The sequence below is a fragment of the Cucumis sativus genome, chromosome 6 (assembly GCF_000004075.3).
Source record: "Cucumis sativus cultivar 9930 chromosome 6, Cucumber_9930_V3, whole genome shotgun sequence".
Taxonomy (NCBI): domain Eukaryota; kingdom Viridiplantae; phylum Streptophyta; class Magnoliopsida; order Cucurbitales; family Cucurbitaceae; genus Cucumis; species Cucumis sativus.
Window position 1 is genome coordinate 26,551,043 of NC_026660.2, and position 16,129 is coordinate 26,567,171.

The 16,129-nt window shown below is 33.7% G+C and overlaps 2 protein-coding genes across 22 annotated transcripts; one reads left to right on the forward strand and one right to left on the reverse strand.

Annotated features, from left to right (window-relative positions):
- Nucleotides 1-812: 812 nt before the first annotated feature.
- On the forward strand, nt 813-12,116 carry LOC101207178 (methylmalonate-semialdehyde dehydrogenase [acylating], mitochondrial). Of its 21 annotated transcripts, none has more exons than XM_031887384.1 (21): nt 822-1,206; nt 2,361-2,566; nt 2,739-3,296; nt 3,775-3,869; nt 4,004-4,075; nt 4,161-4,322; nt 4,407-4,485; nt 4,581-4,735; nt 5,073-5,136; nt 5,653-5,732; nt 7,005-7,070; nt 7,395-7,445; nt 7,547-7,698; nt 8,487-8,577; nt 9,259-9,339; nt 9,477-9,554; nt 9,646-9,681; nt 9,766-9,809; nt 10,148-10,226; nt 10,519-10,567; nt 10,712-12,116. In XM_031887384.1, exons 2-21 carry the CDS (start codon nt 2,530-2,532, stop codon nt 11,881-11,883), a joined length of 3,201 nt encoding a protein of 1,066 aa, XP_031743244.1. In that variant the 5' UTR covers nt 822-1,206; nt 2,361-2,529; the 3' UTR covers nt 11,884-12,116. The 21 variants fall into 21 exon arrangements, 17 of the variants coding, with proteins under 17 accessions (XP_031743259.1, XP_031743251.1, XP_031743252.1 ...); XM_031887383.1 differs by having other exon boundaries at nt 2,366-2,566; XM_031887387.1 differs by having other exon boundaries at nt 2,366-2,566; nt 4,440-4,485.
- Nucleotides 12,117-12,786: 670 nt separating this feature from the next.
- Nucleotides 12,787-14,535, reverse strand: LOC101222953 (UDP-glycosyltransferase 91A1). The gene has a single exon (XM_004143391.3). The coding sequence runs from the start codon at nt 14,466-14,468 to the stop codon at nt 13,062-13,064; it is 1,407 nt and encodes a 468-aa protein (XP_004143439.3). The 5' UTR covers nt 14,469-14,535; the 3' UTR covers nt 12,787-13,061.
- Between the last annotated feature and the right edge of the window lie 1,594 nt (nt 14,536-16,129).

Here is a 16,129-nt window from a genome sequence, read left to right on the forward strand (position 1 = left end):
ATCAATCTATTAAGTGATACACTAAATATGAAGTATATATTTTTTTAATTTATTAATTTATCATTATTTTAAACTTAATCAAAATATATATTTTAAAATATATCAACGACATATATGAATATATACACATACATTTCTAGCGTATCATTTATAAATTCTAAAATTTTGTAAATTTTTTTTGGTAGTTTATGTGAGTGTTTTTAGTAGTTTTTTTATATATATCAATTTATTTGGATGGATCGATACAAAATTATAAAAATTGAATAATAATAATTAAAAAAATAGTATGTTTAGATTACATTTTCAAGTGTTTAATTAATAAAATAAGTTATTTTAAAAAAAACTAAAATGTTTGAAAATTATGAAAAGATAAATTTTTAAGTGTATTTTAAACATTCTTTTTTAAACAAAAGAGGTTTAAACAAAAATAAATTTATTGAAAAATACTTTTTCTTAAGTCTAAACCCCAAATCACATTTAATATTTTGTTGAAGATGTAGGATTATAGGAAATTAAAGAGGGATCGAGAAGAAAGAGGGAGAAAAAAATAGGTGATAATAAACCCAAAACAATGTATATGATAACTCTTTCCCAAACACGGGTTAGTTACCATAACTCAAGTATATAGTGATAATTATCGGACAAAACGGTTTCTTAATTTTTAGATTTTATTTTGGAGTTAGAACTGGCCATTATAATAATTTTAAGATATTAGATTAGACAAATTATAGGTACAATTTAAATATGTAATAAGTATTGAGCATAGCTTTATAAATACGTAAAACTCTCCCATGGTTGAGAATGGAAATCCAAAATCCTACATCTCGTCATTGTTAAAAAAAAAGTGCACTCCATCCAATTTCGTGTGTATTAAAGATGGACGGCAAGCAAAAGAAAGAGAAAACAGGGACGAGAAGAAGTAAGAAGGCCTTTAAGAATGAAATAAAAGAAGCAATGATCCAGTTTCAATAAGGGGCGTGCAAGACATTGCCCAATCTTCATCCTCCACATCAATTCACTTCAAACTGTTTTCAACACGCCACTTCATCTATCGCGTCAGTTCGGTTCCCGTCTCTGAACTCCGGCGCAAGGGCGCCCAACCCCGTTTAAAGAAAACTGAAAGAAGAAAGAAAACCTCCGAGGCTCCCACGATCTTGTCCACTTTCCACTTCCACCATTCAAAATTTCACTTCAACTTTTTATGAGGTGATTTTCAGTTTCTGTGTGAAATTATACTCATTGGAGTTGCTTTACTGAAAGTATTGGCTAGTCTGTCGGATCTATCACCTCCCTGAAAATTTGGATTCATTTATTTATTTAACCGCGCCGTGAAATTTCTTGGTTTGATTCTAATTCTAAGATGCTTGTTTTTCGTTGGAATTGCTAATTAGGGTGCACGAATGAGCTTTCTCTGCTCAGGTGAAGCTCATTTCTTCATGTTGTTATTACAAATTAAATTATGAGGTGCTAGGTGGATTGAAATTGCAAGTACTAGCTTAGGTTGCTGTTTGAATTTGGTGGGGGATTTGTATGGTTATTATTTCTGTTTTGTTGTTTGAAATTCTTCCATTTTAAGCTGTGCTCTGGTCATTTCCTACATGGTTGTTGAATTATGAAAAACTTCTTGTGAACGAACTTTTTCCTGATGGATTGAGATAGCTCACTTCTTCTGTGTGAATATGTTGTCATGTGATATATGTAGTACGTGTTATAATTTAGATAGATATTCATCAAGTTGTGAATTGAACAGTCAAAGTTTCTTTGCTTGGAAATTTGACAAAGTTGGTTGTGATTGTTCTGCATTTTGTTGCTTGACGAATAGTATTCAACGTAGTTATTTTCAAACCTTTATCAGTTAAGACCCTTCACATTGGCTTGCTCAATGGTTCAGTGGTATTTCTTTTTCTTTGGTCATCCCTCTCTTTTCTTTTTAATCTTCTTCATGAAAAATGGGAGTTTATGATTTTCAAATTTTTTTGCTTCAAATAGAATGTCATTTCTTATTTACTGTGGACGTCTTGTTCTATACTAGCTTCTGAATTCTTGATGGAGTTTTCACTTTAAGACATGAACTATCGCTACTCCTGCGTTTGAGATCAAGGTGTAATTTATACTTACTGCCAAATATTGGAAAACTGAATTATATCAAGAACGCATTTTGCATATGAAGTATGTGTATGCATTGAAGGTGAAACAAGTGCTTTCTAGAATGACCTAAATTACAAATAACAAGTTGTCAAGAAGGTTGATTTTGATTTTTTATTATTTATTTGAATGGTATTAACTTTTCTTAGGAAGTTTGCATTGTGTATTCGATAGTTAAGCCTTTTATTGGCGTTGTTGCTTGTTTTTTTTTAAAGCATAGATGCTATTTTTGATCCCATCTTACAATCAAGTAAACTTTCTGGGGCAATTGAAGAGTAACCATCGAAGTAGATTGAAGACAAGTGAATTCAAGAATATCCCACACGAGAAGAAATTTTGAGCGTATTTTGGGTCTATCACTTGTGATGTGGATCATGGAGTCAAATGCGTTATTTAAGGAAGTTGACGTTCTTCTATAATGGTAATCTATAATGCTGTTATATATTCATTTTGCAGTGCAGTCTAGAAAGCTAGGCCTCATTCAATTGTTTTTTCTTATTTATTTTACTTTCTCGTAAACCATTAATGTTTGAAAGCTTCACAATTTCTCTTTCTTAGCCATTGTGTTTCTCATTGTTCTTTATCCCTATCAGGTTTAATTGGTACTGACTGTAAGATGGGAACTCAAGGTCAAACAGGATTAGTAGCACAAAAGAAGATGCACCCTCCTCAGTCCGGAAGATTTGAAGATCGTGAAGATCTTATTAAATATGTTCGCGATTTTGGTGCTGATCAGGGATATGTCGTAACAATTAAGAAGTCTAGGAAAGATAGAAGAGTCATCCTTGGTTGTGATAGAGGAGGTGTGTACCGTAACAGGCGTAAGATTGCTGAGAGTCCACGCAAAAGGAAAGCTAGCTCACGCCTGATAAATTGCCCATTTGAAGCAATTGGCAAGAAGGAAGATGATGCCTGGATGCTTACCATTAAAAATGGAAGCCATAACCATGAGCCCTTAAAAGATAGGTCAGAGCATCCTTACAGTCGCCGTTTTACAGAGGATGAAGTAAAGCAAATAAAACTAATGACTGAAGCTGGTATAAAACCACGTCAAGTGCTTAAAGCTCTCAAACAACACAATCCAGATCTGCAGTCAACACCAAGGCATTTGTATAACCTCAAAGCCAAAATTCGCCAAGGAAATCTATCAGGTTATCACTTGTGTCTACTTTGCTGGGAAAAGATTCACTGCTTGTCAATGTGGGAGACGTGAAAATAATAATAATAATAATAATGAGATGAAGAGAAATGTAATTCCACAGGCTCTTGATGGAGGTAGCATTGAAACTGAGTCCTAATATTGCTCTATGCTGGCCTTGTGGTTGGTTTTTAGTTTTTCTTGTCTCCATTTTGATCAAGAATATAGTCCTTGGGTGCATCTTATCTAAATTTGATATCAGAGGAGCAATTTTTGTTTAATAGGTGGCTAGAGTTCAAGTTCGTAATTCTTTTCAGGATTAATCCTACTACTCCTGTACATCCATTTATGGTTACAAAAATTGGATTGATAAATGAGAACGTTAAATTTCAGTACTTTTGTGGCGTTTTATAGGCATCAAATTCTAATAGCTGAGTATGGTTGCTTTTCTCAAACTCAAACTCTTAACCAGACCAATTTTTTTTTTTCAGATAAGAATTTCAAGTCTTGGAGGCCTAATATTTCCGTTCCTACAAATAGTAGTCATACAGTCGCTGGGGATTCAATCAAGCAAAATCATCAGCTGGTAAGATCCAATACAAAAGGACAAAAAATGATGTAGATGAGATGTCTGTCCCTATACTCCTATTTGATTGGTTTCAAAGTATATGACACATATTTGACTGACCCATAGGTGATAAGTAATTGTTTGAACTGTAGAAGGTTCCTAATTTAATTGGAGGGGAATTTTTGGATTCGCACAACTGTCAAGTGGTTGATGTTATTAATCCAGTAAGCTCTATTCTTCAGACAACTTATTTGTTCATAAATGGGGGTTTACATGTCAATCATGGTGTGCCCTCTACTTTTGAGTTAGGCAACACAAGAAGTTGTTTCTCATGTTCCTTTAACAACCTACGAAGAGTTTAAGGCTGCTGTCAATGCAGCCAAACAAGCTTTTCCCTCATGGAGAAACACACCAATTTATACTCGTCAGTGTGTTATGTTCAAGTTCCAGGAGCTCATCCTCAGGGACATGGTTAGTATCAGTCATGTCTTTTTTAGAATAATTTGAAATATATAAACCTTGATTTTCTGATATGGCAAGAATTCTTGTTATTAGGATAAGCTTGTAATGAATATTGTTGCAGAACAGGGAAAAACATTAAAGGATGCTCAAGATGATATCATCTGTGGTTTAGGTTGGTATATTCACTTATTATATCTTGTTGCAGTATCACATCACGTGATCACATATGAAAAGATTGCACTCACTTGCCTTCTGTTTTGCCCGAAGAGGTGGTTAAACATGCTTGTCGATTGGCCACTATGCAAATGGGGGAGTTCATCCCTAGTGCATCTGATGGAATTGATTCGTACTGCATCCGAGAACCAATAGGTGTGTGTGCTGGGATATGCTCTTTAAACCATCCAGCAACAGTTTCCTTATGGGTATGCCCCTGAGCTTTCTCTTTGCTTCTATTGACCTTCATTCATATTCCCCACCTCCTTTCTTTATTCAATATTTTTACTTGAAATTTAACCTTTTCATCTGTCCAAGGCCTCCAAAATTTTCATTTTGTGCTTTATGAATCGATAAAATTTTAAAAAATGCATTAAATTCCTCAATTATTAGAAACAAAATTCAAAAGTTTTGGAATTAAACTTGTAATTTAACCTACAATTTATGTTCTATCATTTTCTTTTATGAACTCTCAAATCTTTGCCTTACATATTTATAAAGGAAACCGGAGTGCAAAGTGCTAAGTATGTTATCCTTGCCATGCAGATGTTCCCAATTGCAGTTACATGTGGCAATACATTTGTTCTTAAACCATGTGAAACGCACCCGGGTATGTTCTGTTCAGAATCTATCTTTCTTTTACTTGTAAACGTGATCTATGAAATTCCCACATCAACAGAGATGAATTTTTTTCCTATTAATTTTTATTGCAATCAAATACATTTTTCTCTTCTCGTTTCCTATATTTGAAAAAAAGTTAGGATAAGGGACAAGTTATCTAATGTGATTCACTATCGGGGATTTGGAAACTCTGATATTTGAATGTTGCTAGCAACAAAAATCTCCACGAGAGTTCACTTTGACAGTGATGAAACATGGCACACTTCATGTAGAAATCCTTCCGTGTGATGTTATAAATTATACATAGATTTTGGTTTAGTTCTTTTGGCTTTTTGACAGTCAACATTAGTCCAGGGGTTATTTAGTGTTGTATTTCTTATTATTTTATAATGAACGGATCTTGCTACAAAGCTATTATTATTATTATTGTTACTATTTTGAGTAAAAATGCTTTTATTATCCTGCACATCACAGTTTTAGCATATGGTAATATTATCCATTTCAGGGGCTTCAATGTTGCTAGCTTCATTAGCGATGGAGTCTGGCTTGCCTGATGGTGTTCTGAATATTGTTCATGGATCCCATGTAAGACAGTTCCATGAGAGATATTGTTTCTTTTGATTGGCATCTAAATAGCATATTTCCTGAGTTAATCTTCTGTTATTTTGAATAATATTAACTTTCCCACTTTCGGAGTTTGGAGTTTTCTACTTCTTTTTTCATTTCACATATCAATGATTTTTTTAATATAAAAAAAAACTGTCAATTAGTACTGGTTCATTATTTAATAGCTAACTGTGCAATTAAATTTATTTACTTCCCATGAATATGTTAAGTTATCACCCTAACAATCTAACTTGAACTCTCAAGAACAAAAAGAGCACAAAGAACCCTAAATGATAGAAATATATATTGCAATATCAATAAAGAAATTACAGTATACTATAGATTTTTAAGAGGGCTATTGTCTCCCAAATTCCCCAACTGAAAATTCCTGCTAAATTTTTTACCCCTTGCGGAAATCCACTTCTATTTATAATTAAAAATCTTAACAAACTTATTAGTTAATTACTAATATGACCCTTTTGATAATCTTAATACTTCCTCAACTAAGGGCGTTCTAAAACATCTTTATAAAATAAAAGATTTAACTACCAGACAATAATTCTCTTACGTATCCAAATTTCACATGCGCAATGTCATGCAGTTTAAACTGTAGACATTTAACTTCCTAATATTTAATCTGCATATCCATAAAACATAACTGGGAGGAAATTGATCTCCTCTTTAGAACTCTTGAAATTTCATTGAGTTTTATCTTACTGCAAAATTTAAATAGCAACATGGCTTCCCGATTTTATGTATGGCGTATTATTCAGATCATAAAATGTTTCAAAAAGTTCCATTCCTAATAAGCAGTAAAATTAATCTTTTGCTATCCATGGTGGCTACCTATCTAGGAATTAATTTCCTATGGGTTTTCTTGACGTCCAAATCTTACACATAAGTTGGCTCGGACACTCATGGATAAAAAAAAACTTTTGCTATGCCAACTCATGATGGTTGTTCAAAGCTTTTTCTTCTTTCTCAAATTTGTTATATTTTATATTTAATTTTCTAATTCTTATTTGTGTGGTAGTGATTTTGAAAATGTTCAAATCATTTTTGTCATGTCTAAAATTACTTCGAAACAAGTTTTGAATCACTTAAATTAATTTAATATTTGATTCAACACTTTTAGATGCAATTTTCGTGCGATAAAAATTAGTTTTGAATGATTAATATCATGTTTAGTAGTGATTTTGCTATGTTCTGATTCATGTTATCTCCATTTTTTGTTTTAAATTCTCTGGTCAGGATATCATCAGCTATATATGTGACGATGAGGACATAAAAGCTGTATCCTTTTCCAGTTCAAGTTCAGTAAGTGCTTCTCCTTATTAATAGTACATGAAATGCCTAAAAATTGAAAGTTTAGTATGTTTGACGGACCACAATAATATCTATAAGAGCACGATACATCTCTTATTTATCTGTTCTTTAATTTTATGGATTATTTTTTTCATAACTAACTTTGTGTTCAAATCCTACGACTACTTTTTCTTTATGACTAAGACACGTTCCATGTACTTTTCATTCCTGTACATGATTGAAACGAAAATTAACTTGCAAGTTTAGTATTTTTTGGTTGACTATTCTGAATTTTCATTGTCTTTTTTTTTACTTTACTGTTTATTTTACTTGAAGGTTGGAAAACACATATATGCTAGGGCTGCTGCTACAGCAAAGAAAGTTCAGGTTTATCCTATTTGTTCATTCACTGTTTTGTTCCTTCTGTTAAAAGTGTTACAATTAGGATATTGTATTGAAGAATTTGCATCTATATGTTGATTTCTTAGTCTCATTTTGGAGGCAAGAGTCATGCAATTATTATGCCTGATGCTAACATGGAGGCTACTTTAAGTGCTCTGGTTGATGCTGGATTGGGTACTGTTGGACGGACATGTATGGCTATTGACATCATTGTCTCCGTTGGGAGTTCAACCCTGTGGTATAGTGATTCTTTTGTTTATTGCAATCCTTTTCTTCCTTCTTCTTTCCTTTCCTTTGGAAGTCTGCTACTTGATTGAGTTCATTATCTCTGGACAATTATAATCAAAATTCACTGTCTTGTGGACACTATTTTATTATCCTTGCAGTACTAGTAAGTAGTACCTAGTCTTTTTATTCTTGATTTTTTGTTTTCTATTTTGATTTTGAAGTTTAAGATCCTTGAGAAAAGACACATTCTATAAGATTTCCAATATGGATTTTGTGGTTGCAAGCATAGGCAGATTGATTGGCTTCGTATGATTGAGAGTATGTGTAAGAAGATTAGCTTTCATAAATCCATTACGTCAGTCATAAAATGCTGTCGTAGACAGCCAAGTGACACCTAAATCTTTTGCTGCTGCCGTCTGTTTACTTCACAGTATGTGTATTATGAAGATGAGACACATGCATCACATTTTTATGCCTCCCAACATTTCTACAAGTATAAAATATGCAACGTATGCACTTTGGCTCCGAACTACATTTGGACTTCTTCCTTCTTTCTACTTGTAGATTAGCTTTTCACTGAACTTTTGAAAACAACAAAATTAAAAGTTGTTTTTGTAACAGCTTCTCGTTGAGGAAGGGACTTCTTGTCCCTTTGTTAGGTTTTTTTTTTTTTTTGGAATGAACTGGTTTCTCGGTTGTCATGTCAATGTTTTTGCAGTTAGGGTGCTCCAAATGATTAATTTAAATTTATGAACATATGAGTTTTCTAGTTATTGGTCCTCTATCATGATTTTCCAGGGAAGAAAAACTTGTGGAATGTGCCAAAGCACTTAAAGTGAATGTGGGAACAGATCCCAATGCTGACCTTGGTCCTGTAACTACAAAAGAGGTAAGTGTACAGAAAAATTTATTATTAGGTTACGAGATCTATGGTCTATGCACATGTAGAAGATTATTCTTTTGCCTATAATCATTTGATAATTTCAGGTGAAGGCTAAACTCTAACTTTAAGTTGGATATCAAACTTTGCCATTAAAGCTGGCAGTTCATTCTTTTGTGAATGTTTTGCCGATGTGTTTTCTTCAATTAAAAGTAACTTAATTCCATGTGAGTGTTTTGTTCTTAATGGTCTTGTGACACTCATAACTCTTGTAATAGGTGTATGGGGATGTTTTATTTATGTATAAGCAGGGACAAAATTGAAGGATTCCCCACACAAGCTACCAGCCAATTTTAGAGGCTTGCTCTCCCAAAAATGCTCCGCTAATCCCAAAATAACAGATATCCCACTCTCACGAACTACAAAGGCTACAGAGCGTGTCCACATTTCTAACAAACTCACTTAATTTTTTCTTTTACCCTTTCTATTATAACCATCTACCATGGGTGGTTTCACATTGGCCTTCCTAGTATACATATTCACAATAAGAGGCCTAACATCTTGTTCTCTCTCAAAACAATTACAATAAACCATTACCGTCTGTACGTTTAGTGGGACATTCATGTCTTTATGTTACTATGCACAATAATATTCAACTATTAAATTAATTCTCGGAAAAATATTCCACAGGTGAAAAATCGTTTTTGTAAATTAATTCAAAGTGGCATTGAAGATGGTGCTAGACTTTTGCTAGACGGTAGAGATATCGTGGTACTGATTTGTTATTATTCCGAGTTTGTTAAATAAATTCTTGTTATTATCTTTTACTAAAATCTAATGATCCTGCTTTTCATTAATAAACAATAGAACTTTTGGACGTTTCTAAGTTTTTTTGCAACATTTTGTAGGTCTCAGGATATGAAAATGGAAATTTTATCGGCCCAACCATTTTATCAGGTGTAACAACTGACATGGCGTGCTACAAGGTACTCTTGTCTTTTTCTATTGAAATGTTGTCAATACTTTGACAGCATTCATTTGCACATTAATTTTAATGACAATAATTTGCGTCGACAGGAAGAATTTTTTGGACCAGTTCTCCTTTTTATGCAGGTACTATCCAGTTTTTCATCCAATTGGTAGTATTCGTTGTCTTCATCAGGCTGTCTTACTGTTTTCCTTTGGTTTTACCGGCAGGCTGACAACCTAGAGGAGGCTATAACCATTGTAAACCGAAACAAGTACTTCTTTTAACTCTAGTAAACTGAGGTGACATTTAGATGGCATACTTTAACCATTATAGTCATTGAGTTGCTGCATTCCGTATACCATTTTACGTTTCTGGTATTCCTTCATCAACTTTGAATTGATCTCTCTATTTTAAAGTTGTAGTACCTTTCTTTTAAATCTTGGTGTTGGTTCTAGCTTCTTGAAGCTGCTTTCCTTGAAGAAGAAAATTTGTAGACCTTTTTTTTCTTGACTTTTTTTTTATGATAAGGTGTTACACGTGCAAAATTCTTCCTCCTTAGTCATGACTCCCTGGACATCCTTTGATCTGCTTTCGTCAATTTTTCTGCAGAAACCGAAATGGAGCTTCCATATTCACAACTTCTGGCATTTATGCGAGGAAGTTTCAGAGTGAAGTGGAAGTGGGAACGGTTAGTGATCAAATTTATTGGCTCTACAAATTTCTTTTTATTTAGATTCGTTTGTTGAACGCCCAAGTAGATAGGTTGAATTTTTTATGTTTTGCTCTGACATGTTTATTATAATGTTGAGTGAAACCTTTGGCCTTCGAACATTTTCATGGAAGTTCTAAGCTGGGTCTATTTGTCACCAATAACCACATACCTAAGCCTATTTTATTCTATGAATGTTCTCCTAAATAGATACTCGTATTTGTTGTTCGTTTCCTATTCATTTTTATTTTCCTTCCTAAATCATTTTCAGGTTGGTATCAATGTTGCTGTTACAGTTCCGTTGCCATCTTCCTTTAATGGTTTGAAGCCAACTTCTGCTGTTGATCAAGTTCTTTTTCAGTTCAACTTTTCATCCTCTTAATGCCTCGTTTCCGTCTTGCAATACTATCCTTCATTTCTTTTTGCTCTCACTTTCTCCTCTCCGTCTGGTTTGTAATTTGAAGATAAGGTAGGGCTGGAGTTTTACACCCAATTGAAGAGAGTGGCTCAACAGTGGAAGAACTCACCAAGTATTGGCGTCTCAATGGCGGTGCCTTCACCATCTGAGAGACATTTGAGATCCCGTGCTGCACCTTCCATGTTGGTTTCAACATCTGAGAAAGATTCACCTGGTATGAAGCACAGGAGTTTACCTCCGTTGCCTTCCACATCTGACAGGGATTCACCCAGCGTCCCTGTACTTCTGCCGAACCCTCGAATAACTCCGACAGGCTTAACTAATGAAAGATCCACTTCCTCTCCGCCGACTCCTGATAGGAATTTGCACGGACTCTCCCTGATTTCTACCTTATCATCGGAGGGGGATGTATCCAACCAAGATTTGTCTCCTGCAATGCTTTCACAGCGTGATAGAGATTTACCTGGTCAAGCTATGTCAATGGCAACATCCAGATCATCTGATAGACTGTACATACCTCAGAAATCTCATTGGAATGAAACCCCGAGGGCTGATTCAATTCCATCCAGTTCCGAGAGGATCCATGCGTCTTTTTCGCAGACAAGCAGCATCAAAGGACAGGCATGTCGAACAACTCATCCTGCTTTGGTTTTAGCCACAGAGAGGGGGTTATATGTGCCAACATCTCATGACGCTATTTGTCTAATTAACCATGGAAATGATAGCACCAGTCCGTCTCGAAGAATGAACACCATGTGTCAATCATCAGAACGAGTATACATGCTAGCAACTTCTCATCTGAACGACAGTATGGGTCAAACATTGGAGAGAACTGATACCTCCTTGTTTCCTTCTTCAGAGAGGCATTATGCGCCTCCCTCTTCTGATGGAAATGACCACATCAGCTTAGCCTCTCATACAGATGTCACTTTGCAATCAACCTCAGATAGAATGTTTCTGTCTAGTTTGTCTGAAAGGGACGATAATATGGCTTCCACTGCTTCCCAACAAGGTGAATCTTTAACATCCACTTCAGAGAGAATGTATAGACCTCCATTGGTTCATAGAAATGCAGGTATGGCACCGAAATCGGAATGGTTATGCATTCCCACGCCTGCTGGAACTCAGAGAATGTACACACAAGATCCAATGGTTTCAGCAGATGAATTTCAATGCCAAGGAGCATCATTGACATTGCCTGCATCGCAAAGAATGTAAGGGATATTATTTTAGAAATAGAACATTAGCATCTAGGAATAGGATTAGCCAAATTCTCATAATTTTTTTCCTTTGTCAACACAACAAATTACTAATGTCTTTTTTTATTATTATTATTATTATTTTTCTTAGAGTCATTAGCTTGATTTTGTTCCTGTTTTCCTAGAACTGTGGCTATTAGTATATGTTAAGATTTTTGAAAATAAATTTACGTCTCAATGAACCTTCTTTTCTATTGTGTTTGAAAAAATATTTACATGCACAATGTGTGTTTATTTGACGGAAAATTATAATTATTATTTTATCAATTTTTTTTAAAAATAACTTGAAATCAACAAAAGCAAATTTGCGAAAATAAGTTTTGGCTTAAATGAAATCACTATGTTGGCTTGACTATGAAGTCTATTATTTAAGTTTCCACTCTATTATACTAAAAAATAAAAAGAAGGAGAAAAGGATCTAACTAAATTTAGACTTTGAAAGTAGAATATCTTGATATTATAAATTAAAAATGAGTGGTTGTGGTCGTGCATGTGAAAAATTTCAAAACTAGGCAACTATGAAGTATGCACCCTTTAATTTTATTCCGAACGAAAACTATTGCCAAACTTTATTCTAAAAAAAAATTATAACACTCAAGTTATTCTTTTTTATTTATTGCTTCAACAGATTTTCTACTTACACCGGGAAAAAATATCATGTTGCTCACCCTTTAGCAATTCTCTACGAAAAATCAAAATTTGCAGGGTTGACTATCATAATGTTAACCAATATTGCATCTTTTATTGTTGTATCAAACTTGAAACAAGTTTAAATGAAAGAGCAATGATCATGTATTATTAAAAAAGAACAATCAGATTTTTATATCAAACTTCAATCACATGTGTTCTTCACTTCTCTCAAAATAATAATAATAACAGCAACTTTTTATTTAAAAAAAAAAAGTGCCACGTGTGGCAGCATTTTTTAACTCACACTTCAGCAACTTTTCTCTAAATGAAAATATGAAAACAGTAGCAACTGCATCTCAACTTACACTTTCTTTTTCTTTTTATTTTTCCTACTACACACATTAAAAGACAAATCCATGTGACTCAAAATATAAACAATCAATTTTATTACACAATCAATAAGATTGATTGTATTACACACTCTAATGTTCTGAAATTCATAGTTAATTAATGATCCTGCTCATCAACATTGTTTCTATGCTTCTTTAGATAGCTCAAAAACCCATCAATTAACTTCTCATCTCTTTCTTTGTTCACAAACAAATCCTTCATCTCTCTTATTCTCTCTCTATAAACCTTACCTTCTTCCTCCACCATTACCAACTTCAATGATTCGGCCACTGAGTCCCTCGTAAACGAACCATCCAATTCGCTCCTTGGAACGCAGTAACCCATCTTCTTCTCTTCCAACACTCTCGCAATGATTCCTTGGTCCGCCACAAAAGACAGTAACACCAACGCTCTTTCACTCTGAATCGCTTCCACAACAGAGCTCCAACCAGAGTGTGTCAAAAACCCACCCACCGACTCATGCCCCAATATCTTCAACTGCGGCGCCCAAGTGGTGCACACAACACCCCGCCCTTTGGTTCGTTCCTCAAATCCCTCGGGCAGCTCAATCGGTTCAGGGTCAGATAGTCCGAGCCGTGTCCTTAAAACCCAAAAAAACGAAAACCTCGATTGTTCCAACCCCAAAGCGATCTCTGTTAGTTCGTGTTGACTAGGTTTGGCCTCACTCCCGAATGCCACGTAGACCACAGAACCTTTAGCTTGTTTGTCCAGCCACTCTTTAATGGACTGCCACGTTGGATTGTCCTCCTTCAGATCGTACTCCGACGTGGGTAGTTGACCAACTGGTAAAACGGTTTTATGGTGTATATCTTCAAGCAGTTGAATCCACTCCGGTTCGAATTCAGGGAAGGCTCTCACAACCACTAAATCGCTGTAGTGAGCACTCATTTTAAAGCGATCTATATCGGTAACTCCGGTGGCATTACCTGCTACAAAGTCGAAAATCTTCTTAATTTCAAAGTGACGAAATGCTACGGTAGTGGGGAAAGGGATCCAGTCGGGAGGAACCGTAAAATCCTCCAGTTTCATGCGACTGTCCCCTGACATGGGACCGACGAATGCAAGAGATTGGAGAATAAAGATGCTGAAAAAAGCAGTCTTAATCCGGAGATTGGGTCCGATCTCTTGACCAACCCAATAGGGAGCAAAGTCGTACAAGATCCAATCTGCATCGGAAGTTTGAAGAAAGTCAGAGAGGGGTTGTTTGAGGGCGTCGAAGGCTTCTTTGAGAAACTGAACTTTGTCGTAAGGGAGATCGGATGTGGCCTCTGCGTCGGGAGGCAGAGTATGGAGTTGAGGCAGAGGAATTTTGACGAAGCTGAGAAAAGGAGATAAATGAGGAGGGAGTTGTGTTGGGAGACGGTCGATGTTTTTGGGGGTGGAAACGAAGGAGACTCGGTGACCCTTTTGAGCAATGAGTTTGGAGAGCTCAAGATAAGGAATCATATGGCCGAAAGCTAGCCATGGGAACATTACTATATGGAGCTTCTTGTCGACGGCCATGGTAGTCTGTGAGGAGGGAGGTGGTTGCTTTGATGGTTGTGCAAAATGTAATAAAAGAATTCCTTTTGATGTTCGAAGTTTGAGATTTACATCTAATTTAATTTATCTAAGTTTCAAAGAACATTTTAGCTCATACATACAAAATCCTTATTCGTATCCTTATCTTTTTATATATTAAAAGTGGTTCATGAAACAATTATTTTTGGACTATTCTAATTTGTCAAATTCTAATATTGTAAAAATTTTAATTATTATTTTTATTTATAATTATTCAATTAATATAAAATATAATTATTATTAACCAATTATAATATTGGAAAATTATACAGGGATAATTACTAAAATACCCATACGTCCATGTGTCAAGACCTTTTTTTAAAAAAAATTATCTATATTTTCTTTCTTTCAAAATTATATATATATATAAAATAATATTGAATTGAGGAGCGTTTATCCATTATAAAGAAACATAATAAAACGATTAAAGAAAATATTAGTTTATTAAACTAATACATTTTTAATATAATAATAGTAGGGATAGATCATGATAAACTTTCAATCTCAAACGAGGGAGTAAATGAGTGAGATGAACTCACTTAGTCTTACTAAATGAGTAACCTCGTTGTGTATATTTTTTTAAAATTTTCAACACTTGAATTTAACAAATGTATTGTTGTCTTCATTGAGATCACTCTATAAAGTGTAACCGCAATCTATGATTATTGTCGTTGTAAAATTGAACATCACTAAAAGCAAAAACAAAAAAGAACAATAAAATCAAATTAATAAATTACACATACTCAAATTTAATTCTAACTTACAATGTTGTGAAATTAATAGTGAGAATCAAAATAGACAAAACTCTATAATTTTCTTTACACTAAAGTTTGGAATTTGTATATATTTATTGATTATTAATAGAGTAGAAGAGTGAGAAACAAGTATGTTATTGAGATAACATTTTAAGTAACTTAATTTATTAAATTATAAGCACTGGCTTTTAACACCTCTAAAAGTTCTTCATTTTTTGTTTTATATCTTTCAACTTCTTTTAAAATTTCAATTGTTTTGAAAAAGTTTCAAATCTTCTATTAAAATGTTAATCATCAAACTTGCAAATTTATCACAATGTATTAATAACCATATAATAGTTTAAATAAAATTAAATAAACAATCGTAAATCTAAAATTTGACTAAGACATGGTTTTTTATTAAAAGAAAATCAATGATTGACCTAATACAAATGCATTTTTACCATCAAATCTACAAACTGACCCGAAAGTATTAGTAACAATAATTTAAATAAAAATTAAATAAATTATGATAAATCTAAAACTCACCTAACACGTGGTTTTTTTTTTTTTTTTTATAGAAAAAATAAAGGATTGACATATATACTACAAATGAATCAACTTAGGATAGAAATGAAAAATTGATTTGCTTACCAAATGTATATCACTATTTATAAAAAATGCAAAATTTGTTACTTTTTTTTTGGTATGGTTGATGGAATTTGAAATGAGTAATAAACAATATTTATCAAAATTTAAATATTCGTAATAATAACTTATATCAATTTTTTTTTAATAAAAAATGATAGATACTAATTACCTACCTTAAAACATTTTAAGATGGTAAGAAGATAAAAATAAGATTGTTAC

Bases quoted from the DNA above. Each gene is read 5' to 3' on its own strand.
- LOC101222953 (XM_004143391.3), bottom strand. From the start codon at position 14,468: ATGGCCGTCGACAAGAAGCTCCATATAGTAATGTTCCCATGGCTAGCT.
- LOC101207178 (XM_031887384.1), top strand. From the start codon at position 2,530: ATGCGTTATTTAAGGAAGTTGACGTTCTTCTATAATG. The intron at 3,297-3,774 runs GTTATCACTTGT...TTTTTTTTTCAG, and splicing joins TCGCCAAGGAAATCTATCAG to ATAAGAATTTCAAGTCTTGG. The intron at 8,578-9,258 runs GTAAGTGTACAG...AATATTCCACAG, and splicing joins GTCCTGTAACTACAAAAGAG to GTGAAAAATCGTTTTTGTAA.